This window comes from Tyto alba, unplaced genomic scaffold (assembly GCF_018691265.1).
Source record: "Tyto alba isolate M040663 unplaced genomic scaffold, T.alba_DEE_v4.0 Super-Scaffold_38, whole genome shotgun sequence".
NCBI classification, from domain to species: Eukaryota; Metazoa; Chordata; class Aves; order Strigiformes; family Tytonidae; genus Tyto; species Tyto alba.
The window spans coordinates 16664129-16675035 of record NW_024881313.1 but is presented as its reverse complement, the minus strand read 5'-3'; the positions used below and the strand labels follow the sequence as shown (position 1 = coordinate 16675035).

The 10907-nt window shown below is 49.2% G+C and overlaps 1 protein-coding gene across 1 annotated transcript; it reads left to right on the top strand.

The window, feature by feature from the left end:
• Positions 1-1579: 1579 nt before the first annotated feature.
• On the top strand, positions 1580-5368 carry FZD1 (frizzled class receptor 1). Its single transcript, XM_042801715.1, has one exon. It carries the CDS (start codon positions 1941-1943, stop codon positions 3714-3716), a length of 1776 nt encoding a protein of 591 aa, XP_042657649.1. The 5' UTR covers positions 1580-1940; the 3' UTR covers positions 3717-5368.
• The last annotated feature ends 5539 nt before the right edge of the window (positions 5369-10907 follow it).

The following is a 10907-nucleotide window of genomic DNA, read 5'->3' as shown; positions in this document are numbered from 1 at the left end:
CATGATCCTGCTCCAGCAGTCGTTACACAGCATAGATCTTGCCACTAATTAGTTTGAATGTGGGACAGCACTGCTGGGAGAAAGAAAGTGGCCTAAATATCATGGTCCAAATTTTATGTATAGGTATCCAAGAAATACGGATGTCTTTCATTAACCCTTGCCACCTGTGACAGCTAGAAATAAATGCTGGTCTTGACTTATTCCTAATGGATTTCTGTAGCTCATTAGCGTATAAAGTGGAAGGGTGGGAGTGTGCTGCAGAGAAGGGAGACAGCTGGCTGGAGAAGTTTCATGCCTGGTTCAGCTCTGAATGGCAGCATTAACCACCGGACAAATACGAGGACATTCACGTCCACGACACAGAGGCTCGGTTACTGAATGTTCGGAGAACATGGTAGGATTCTTCTCCTCCTCCTCCTCTCCAGGAACACGGTTTATTATTCCTATTGAATTCCAGCGGGTACAGTAAATCCCCCATTCAGCCTCCATCACTTTCCCCGACTACGCATTTGGGAAGAGCCAACAGGACCTCCATTCTGCGTGAGCAAGGGGCTTTAGGCGCGCAGAAAGAAATGGCTCCTGTTGGTGGTCACTGTATGCCCATTCACCCCCTCCCCAGAATACAGCGAGCATCTCAAAAGCCCTGACGGGAGGTATTTGCAAGTCAGGCAGCATTCATCTCGAATTAAACTGGAATAGCTGCCCACTGGGCAGAGGAGGAAGGGGACTGGGAGAGCCCTATTGTGATTATTTTCGTATCTCAGCCTGCTGCTGTAGGTACGATGGGAGGAAGACCCACAAAAAAAACAAAACAAAAAAAAAAAAAAAAAAAAAAACCTGGCAATAACTCGGCAGCGAGATACTGAAAAGTGTCTCTGGAGGGAGGCGAGTTTTGGCCGCTCGCACATCGCCGGCTGCGTGTGCGCGATGTGCACACCGCGGTCTCTGCCTTCAAACTGCCGCCGCTCCCCCCGCGCCCCAAGTTATCACAATAAACCCGTCTTCTAGATTTCAGTCCCGCAAAGATGCTCCCCGATTGCTCACTGTTCTCTGCAACAGACTCCGGACAACAGCACTAGCCTCCCCCGCCCGCCCCAACCAACCTTGTCCGTTGCTATTTGGCAAATACCGACCTCCCCCCGCTCCCCCCCCCGCCCCGCCGCCCTGCGAACGGAGCCGAAATTAGCACAGCTGCCTTGCCGCCGGGGGAGACGCCGAGTTTGCCGGGCTCTGGACCCCGCCGAGGTGCGCAGCACAATGGCCTTAACAATCGTCATCACCGGGGAATCCAAAAACACCCCCCGGGACAGCCGTGACCGGCACCCCAGCGTCTCCTCCGTGCAGCCGCCGCCGTCCCGCCGAGCCGCCCCGGTGGGCCCGGCCCGGCCTGCCCCTGCCCCTCCGCGCTGCCGACCGAAAAGGCGCGGCCCCCCACACCCCCCCATCGTTTCCCACCCCCCGGCACACCCCCCCCACGCCGCGGCGGGGCCCCCCCTCCCCCCGCGCCGCCGCCTTTGTGCGCGGCGCGGGGCAGCCCCGCTCCCGCCTGCGCCCGCCCCCGGGTGAGGCGTTGGGAGACGGTCCCTTACGCAGGAAAGTTCGGCGTCGGTTTCAAGGCTCCTCCCTCCCGGTGAAAGGCAGACTGCGGGGCGCCTGGAAACCGGTCGGAGGGAGCGCGGCGCGGCGAGGCGAGGGGCGCGGGCTCGAGGGGCCGGCACAAATGGTCAGGCGGCGGCGGCGGCGGAGGAGGCGGCGGCGGTAGTCGGAGGCGCGGAGGGCGCTGCCGCCGGGTGCGGGCAGAGCTGCGCTCCGCGGCCGCGGCTGCCCCGTCCCTGCCCGCCTGCTCCCTTCATGAATCGAAAGTTCGGGCCGGGAGGAGCAGCAGCGGCGGCGGCGGCGGGGCGGCGGGAGCCCGGCTGGGCAGGCGGCACCGACTGAGCATGGCCGAGCGGCGCGGGGCGGCGGCGAGCGGCGGCGGGGAAGTTGGCGGCGGGCGGCGGGCGGGCGGCGGCCGGTGCCCGCGGCTGCTGCCGGTGCTGGTGGTGCTGTGGGCGGCGGCGCTGCCGGCCGGGGGGCAGCCGCCGGCGCCGCAGTACAACGGGGAGCGGGGCATCTCCATCCCGGACCACGGCTACTGCCAGCCCATCTCCATCCCGCTCTGCACCGACATCGCCTACAACCAGACCATCATGCCCAACCTGCTGGGCCACACCAACCAGGAGGACGCGGGGCTGGAGGTGCACCAGTTCTACCCGCTGGTGAAGGTGCAGTGCTCGGCCGAGCTCAAGTTCTTCCTCTGCTCCATGTACGCCCCGGTGTGCACCGTGCTGGAGCAGGCCCTGCCGCCCTGCCGCTCCCTCTGCGAGCGGGCCCGCCAGGGCTGCGAGGCCCTCATGAACAAGTTCGGCTTCCAGTGGCCCGACACGCTGCGCTGCGAGAAGTTCCCGGTGCACGGGGCCGGCGAGCTCTGCGTGGGGCAAAACGCCTCCGAGCGCGGCACCCCCACGCCCGCCCTGCGCCCTGAGAGCTGGACCAGCAACCCCCACCGCGGGGGCACCGGCGGCGGCCCCGGGGGCTCGGGGCCCGGCGAGCCCCGCGGGCGCTTCTCCTGCCCGCGGGCGCTGAAGGTGCCCTCCTACCTGAACTACCGCTTCCTGGGGGAGAAGGACTGCGGGGCGCCCTGCGAGCCCGGCCGCCTCTACGGGCTCATGTACTTCGGGCCCGAGGAGCTGCGCTTCTCCCGCACCTGGATCGGCATCTGGTCGGTGCTCTGCTGCGCCTCCACCCTCTTCACCGTCCTCACCTACCTGGTGGACATGAAGCGGTTCAGCTACCCCGAGCGACCCATCATCTTCCTCTCAGGCTGCTACACGGCAGTGGCCGTGGCCTACATCGCCGGCTTCCTGCTGGAGGAGAGGGTGGTCTGCAACGAGCGCTTCGCCGAGGACGGCTCCCGCACCGTGGCACAGGGCACGAAGCGAGAGGGCTGCACCATCCTCTTCATGATGCTCTACTTCTTCGGCATGGCCAGCTCCATCTGGTGGGTCATCCTCTCCCTCACCTGGTTCCTGGCCGCCGGCATGAAGTGGGGCCACGAGGCCATCGAGGCCAACTCCCAGTACTTCCACCTGGCTGCCTGGGCCGTGCCAGCCATCAAGACTATCACCATCCTGGCCCTGGGGCAGGTGGACGGGGACGTCCTCAGCGGCGTCTGCTTTGTGGGCATCAACAATGTGGATGCTCTGCGGGGCTTTGTGCTGGCCCCCTTGTTCGTCTACCTGTTCATCGGCACCTCCTTCCTGCTGGCTGGCTTCGTGTCCCTCTTCAGGATCCGGACCATCATGAAGCACGACGGCACCAAAACAGAAAAGCTGGAGAAGCTCATGGTCAGGATAGGCATCTTCAGTGTCCTCTACACAGTGCCGGCCACCATCGTCATTGCCTGCTATTTTTACGAGCAAGCTTTTAGGGAACAGTGGGAGAGGAGCTGGGTCACGCAGAGCTGTAAGAGCTATGCCATCCCCTGCCCCAACAACCACAGCAGCCACCACCCGCCCATGAGCCCCGACTTCACCGTCTTCATGATCAAGTATCTCATGACCTTAATCGTGGGCATCACCTCGGGCTTCTGGATCTGGTCGGGGAAAACCCTGAACTCCTGGAGGAAGTTTTACACCAGGCTCACCAACAGCAAGCAAGGCGAGACCACCGTCTGAGACCCCCTTGCCTGCCGGGCTGGGGGGATGGCGGCCGGCCAGAGGGCCGGGGCTCTGCCTCGGGGAAGCAGCTCCTTGTCCAGCCTGGGCAAACTGGGGACCGTGAGTGGCTTCCGCAGGCGGCGGGGAGCGGAGGACGAGCCCGGTGGGGACCCCTGCGCCTGGGACTGCCCGGCTCTGCCCTCCCTGCTCCTCTTGGGCTGTCTCCTGCAGGAACTGAATGCGCTGTCAGGTTGGGGGAGAGGGATGTAAATAGCCTCTGTAAGATTTTGTAAGTATATTTGTATTTAAATTACAAAAAAAAAATCTCACTTTTTTTAATTATTTAGGACACTTTTAACCCGTTTGCAGATTTTGCTTTCTCGCCTCATCCCCCCCCTTTTTTTTTTTTTATTAAAAAAAAAAAAAGGCGTTGGATTTTTATTTTTTAGGGCAGGATGAGAAAAACTGCCGGTGAGAGAAACCAAAACAACCAACCCCCTTTCTTCTCCCCCACACTGGTTCTGTAATGGCTTTGCTGGGAGTTTTCTTGCAGCAGCGGCGGGGCCCGGGGCGCGGCTTCTAGGGCGGGCCGGGCCCCGCCGGAGGTGGCTGCCGGTGGGCTTGGGGAGAAGCGCCGGTTCCCGCCCTGGCCCCGTGTTTTGGGGGGGGGGCACAGCCCCTGGCCTGGCCCCGCACGGGGGAGGGCCGGCGGCCGCCCCTCGCCCCGGCCGGAGCGGAGCCGAGCCCCGCTGAGCCCGGCGGGCCCCGCCAGACCCTGGGCGGGGGCAGCACCAACGCCCGGCCCTGCCCGGGGCTGGCGGGGTTAACTGCCGGCTGCCCTCGTCCGATTTTATAAAATTTATTTAAACGCACCACGTAGTTGAAGAGGAGGAGTTGGCCTGTTTTGTTGTAGGAGTTGAGGTTTCACACCGTCTGCACCTGTAGCACGTCCGATGGCTTAGGAGGTGGATGGGGACAGATACACCAAATTTCCCTCGTGTTATGTTGTTTTGTTTTGTTTTGTTGTTTTGTTTTGTGGGTGATTTTTTATTTTTTTTTTTTTAATTCGCGCTTTTCCGTCGGAAGGTGTGTGTGGGGGGGACGGCGGAGGGGCCGGAGCTCTGCGGGGACCGTGCGGGCGCTCCCCCCCCGGCCCCGGCCCCGCTGCGGGCTGGGGCTGGCAGGATCAGGAAACGGGCTCAGTAAAAGAAGCGTCATCGGAATAAAACGCAGCATTCAGATTCCGCCGCCACCCCCTTCTCCCCACCCCCCCCCCACCACCCCCCCCCCGCTTAATTATATACATACGCTGGCTCTTCATTTGGGAAACATTGGAGCCATTGCCATGCCCTGAATTTTAATTCATTGCCATTTAATTCATTACACATTATGAGGGTGTGATGATTTTTGCCAGTAGTAAAAACAAAGGAAGGGAAAACAGAAAACCGGAATGTTTAAGCACTCTGGTGGGATGTGAGACCTTAAAGAGCCTCTGCTGTCTTTTTTACCTTTTTTTTTTTTTTTTTTTTTTTTTTTTTTTCGGTACAGTAATAACATCGCATACTGCAAAGATAAGATACTGTGTGTGCAGGATATCTACTACCTTGTGTGCTCCTGGGTCTGTGGGATTGTGCTTCTTAATCCAAAAAAATAAAATATTAAAAATGAAATTGTAACTTTGGACAGATGCATTTGAATATTTAGTCCTCTGTATGAAAAACAGCAGAATTCTTCTCTCCTGATTGTATTGTTTTAAACTTTTTTTATATTACAAATGCCTGTATTTAGGTTCATAAACATTATCTATGGCTACCATACCCTGAAATGCAAAATTATTTGAATTTGGTATGCATTTATTTCTGTTCATTATCCCAAGATCATCTATATTTATAGAGGAATAGAAATTTATATATATTAAATACCATATTTTTAATTTCACTGAAATAAATTGAGGTTTTGTACAAAACTATCTTGTCCCTTTATGTATTCCTCTGACTAACTTAAGTACTATGTGAAAGCAGGGTATATACTACAAGATGTGCGGGATTCCTTTTTTCTTTTCTTATGTTGAGTTCACAGTAACAAGCTGGAATTCAGTGTAGGAATTCATTGTGCATTTTGGTTTTTATCTCTGGGCCGGTCTAGATTAATCCTTCAAAAGAAGTAATGTAAACTGTTCAAGATCTCTGACAGGGTATGGTCGGTGGTGTGAAATCCAAGAAGAGATCTGCTATATGGCAGGAGAAGAAAGAAGCTCACCAGTTCTTTTTCTTCTTTTTTTTTTTTTTTTTCTTTCTTGTTTTTTGTTAAAGGGTTCTCTCAACTTAGCCTTTCTTCTCCCATTCCTATTAAGAAAAAATTTTCTCACTGCTCAAAATGACACTCAGACTATGTTGTCAGAATAATATTGTCAGAATATTTTAATGAGTAAAATAGTTTTGCTGAATTTGGGATGTTTGGTTAATCCAGAGTTAAACAGTATGTTCATGGAAGCATTTCAGCTTTATGGAAAGTACACACATTCTTAAACCTTTCAACACAACACTTTTTTTTTTTTTTTTTTTCCTAATTCATTGTTTGAAGTGGTGTTCTGTAAGCATGGGTTTGTTAGGAAAGACTGGCTAATTATGAGACTTAAGCTAGTACAACATTTCATTCTGTAGATCTGGAAGAAGATGGAAGTGATCATTTACTTTTTTTCAAACTATGATGCGTAAACAGCCATAGAGAAGCAAGGGAAGGTTTTTTTCATTATTTTAAAATTTGTTTTACCATAGTTCCTGCTTTCTCAGATATTTTGCACAATTTTCTCAAGTCTGTCTGTCCCCCCACTTCTTCTCTTTAAGAAATATTTTGGCATTTAAATTGTACTGGTCAACACACAGCTAATAACCTGAAGTACAAGCCATTCACTTTCAGTTGCAGTGGAATTCTTTTTGGTAAGTGTATAATTACTTTTCAAAGATGAATAATGGAATTGTCATTTCTACATAAAGTAAAATTTCATTAATATTTGCAGTTCATGATTTGCAGCAGACAGAGATCCCCTTCAGTTCTTTGGGATTTTTTACATAGATTGCAGAGCTGAGGCTCCATGTTCAGTCTTTGTTATTTTAATAAATATACTAGAGAACACAATATGGTGATTTTTAAATAATTTAAAAGAGCAGCCCCCTGCTTTTTTGTTTGCTAATTTTTGTGAACTTTCACAGAGCAGCAATTTGCTAAGGTCACAGTTAATGCTGTGGTGCTATCTCTGTGACTCACCTACCTTTTTATACTTTTATTTCTCAACATATAATGGTATTTGAAACTCTATTAATATGATACAAAGGTGTCTTTTGCGTGGGTATATTGCAGTCATCACTAATGTTTTACCTCACTGTTAAATCCATCCATTGCTGCAGGGAATTTAGATAGGATTTTTTGCAACACAGTCTGTATGATTGATGTACCATGTTTGACAGAGAAAGTATCACCGTATACAAAGAAACCGCGTTGCCCAGTTCTCTTGTCCGTGAAAAGAAGGATTATACAGGAACAAAACTGTGGTATAACAAAGTTTATTGGGCTAGAAGTAAGGCATTTCTTAGTCAACAGCTTTGCTTTCTCTCATGGGGTATATTTATAGCCTGAAATGAAGGGGAACTCAGAATCACCATTCCCCTGAAGAGGGCTGTAGCCTGGAGAGCTGAGGATGCTGATTTACCGTTCATCCTTCAGTTACAGTAATGCTCTTTAATGTAGTGGCAAATTTGTGGTATTGGAATGAAATTATATGCTGTTTCCATAACAAATCCTGTTGGGAAGGAGAAGGATTTCTGGTTTGTTCATACAGTAATGCCCCAAATTTCTGGAATATGCATATACTTTTAGGAGCGTCAGATTTTTTTAATTGTGTGGCAAGGCTGCAATCTAGTGGGCCTGAATTCTGCCCTCTGGGTAATGCCCACCCTTCTGCTGCCATCCCAGTGCTTGTTGGGCAATTATTGTTGTGGAGTACAATTACAGGCAGCGCTGAGGATCCCTTTAATTTAAACGGATAATATTTGCATTTTTTGTATTATTCAAAGGAATAGTAATTAGGCGTGAGAAGAGGCTGCTGTGTAAGTACAGGATGAGTATTTTTCAAAATGGGCTATGGGCTAGTACCTATTCAGTCTTTTCCCACTGCCAGTCACAAGAGACAACTTCTCAGATCCTTTTGAAAAGATGTGCACCCTACAGCTGACCAGAGAAAGCAGTCATGGGTTTGGTGTGGCATGTGTAGTCTAAAGCTATTGAGGGTACTCTTGCAAAAAGTTTGTGATTGTGTGACATAACTTCTCCACCCCAGTGCTGCATGGCCTCTGAAAGCTTCATCTAGCAAAACTCATGACAGCTGAAGGGATGGTAAGAGGTTAAATGCTTACCTATAAAAATAAGGAAACTGAGGTAAAGCTGTTTTCATCACAAATTGACCCTCTAGTGCTCAAACACTGGAATTGCGTTATAGTTGATGGTTCCAACGGCAGCACTATAGGACTGTGGCAATACTGTGCAAAATCAGTTCTGAATATCAGCCCGCCCCTTTCTAATTCTAGATTTCTATTAGTTGTTGTTTGCACTTGTTGAACCCAAAGCATCTTTGCTCTGTATGTTATGCAAACGTAGAGTGAATGGATCATATGGATTCTGAATTCAAATGTTGATTTAAAAATGCAAGTCCTTTAGATGCTTGGTCCCATTAGAAGTGAGGGTTGCTCTTGGGTCCATAGCTGTGGGAGTTTCTCATATTTGTAAATCTCTTGCCTCTGCTGTTCATCAGTTGAGCTGGAAGGCTTAGGCAATGATTCACGCTCATATGGAGAAAGGGAACTTTGTTTTTCTTGCTTGGGACTGAACCCCTTGATGCCTGTGTGTTTACAACACAGAAGTGTCACCAGAGAAATGCTTTGTTCTGAAGTTCCTGATCTGTTTTGAAATAGCAGTGCTGTAATTTTAAAAGTGGGATAGCGGGTTTAGGAAGCAAGGCTTGGTGACAATGCTGAGGCTTTGCTTTTAACAGTTCAGTTTTTAGAAGTCTCCCAAGCATTTTAGGATGTGAAATAGCTACTTAAGGACAAACTAAGCACGCCAGGATTAGGTCCTGGATACATTGCAAGCATTGTGAGCCCCATATTCATTTGAGAGTTCGTCCAGTGACAGTATTAAAGCAGACTAGATAATACTATGACCTGTAAAAAAAAAAAAAAAAAAAAAAAAAAGAATGGCATAATTGCAATTACTTGCCAACTGAAATTCACTCCACCTCTTCTTAGTCATTTGAGGTCACTAGATGGAGAAGCAAATATTGTTTCTGTCATATGGGAGAGATTTCAGTGAATTATCCAAATAGACCTTAATAAGTAATATATAATTGCAAGTGCAGCATTTTCCAGATAAAAGCAATACCACTTTGATAGTTTAGTTGTAGACAGTGCTTTAAAAATTTGAAATGCTTTAAGAAAACATGCTGATTTTGTAGGCTGTGACAACTGTGTTACAGATCTCAACTTGTGTTTAGTCTAAACTTCCAGTGTAACCACATCAGAGAGTCTTCCAGGCATGAGGTCTTGCCCTTGTTTGCATTCAAATCAGCAGCATTAAGTTGCTTATCTTGAGGTTGAATAAATAAACTCTAGTCTTCTACTCAGACAGCACTTAATGAAGACCCACATTCAGCCACCAACCTCGCATGAAATGCTGCTGGGTTGAGACCCCGCAAGCCTTGTCCAAGTATCCCAAGGCTTTGTTGCAGTGCGTGAAAATATTGGACACGATTGAACTGCACTAAGGTGGAAACTTGGCAATAACCATCAAACTCTAGTGTAAACGTGCTGCATTGTAGGCTTGTGTCAGCCACCATGAAAAGTATTTTTGATGGACTATCTTAGACATAACTTTTGCAAAAATATTGAAGTGATGGACTTTTATTTGCAATTACCTGTCTTTTGTATAGCTGAATTGTTATCAGTCTGTAATGTTTAATAAGGTGTTATACTAGGCTAACGTATAAGGCTGTTTGTCAGTAGTGCAGCACCGTAGGTGGAACTTGTCCACATTATAATATCACCAGGATCCCTTTGGGTGTGGGAGAACAGTATTTTTGTCTAGTTCTGTTATAACTTGGATAATATTGCTTGCTACAGCACAAATTTAAAAGTCACTTATCATGGGATAGTTTGATGACAAAGATCACAAGAAAAATTAAAGTGGCCTTCATCCCTCAGGTGAGATGTCTTGATGCTATTTTCTTGCATGCTCATTTGTGTAATTCAGATGTAACTGCTTTACATTCTGTGACTCAGTGCTAGTCTTATTGCTGTGTTTAAGTGAGACTAACAGTATGACTCACTGATGCTGTCCTGTTCTCTTGTTCATGTTAATTACTATTGCTTTGTTACTGGTAACTCATTTGACCTCCACTACCATGCTCAGAGTACTACAGAACTTAAGGACAGGACTGATAGCCACAGGAGTGTTCAGTCTGTTTGAGCAAGACAAGAACTTGTTGGCCCCCCCGGCAGCTTGTCTGCCACTGGTTTGGCATTTGCTGCTGCATCTTGGGTGCTGGACTATCACCCTCCCTCAGAGGTAATGTTCTCAATCTTCTGCAAACTCCACGAATGTCCTACTGGCAGCAGCACCACTGGGGCTGTGCTGAATTGGCTCATTTCCTGGCTGCCCGAGTGATGTGCTGGCTCTTGTTTTTCCCCCACCTACCTAGGGTGGAGGCTATCCTGGCTGCTTTTAATCCCTGCATTTGATAGAGGAAGTTATGGGCAGTATGTGCCATTACAACACCCCTGGCCAACCTTCTGTGGCTCATATTCTGCTGCTCGCTTGCCCATGTCCTCTTGGATAGCCTCATTGGAAGTTGCTTTGCTCTAACCATTGCCACACACATCATGTTCATCAGAAAGTCATTGCTGTCCAAATAGAGAAGTGACTCTCAAGTTGTTTGGCAGCATCTTTATTCGTGACATTTTACTGTTAAATACAAGCACAAATAGTATCCCCAAGGAGCTGATCTTAGTTAATACTGACAGTGTAGTGTGAGCAAATAAGGATTTTCTACTTGTTCAAATTCAGATATTATTGTGCATTATGATAAATTGGGTCTATGTGAAATTGAGAAAAAAAGGGTGCAATCACATCTTCAAGAGTGCCTTCAGGAAAACAAGTGTT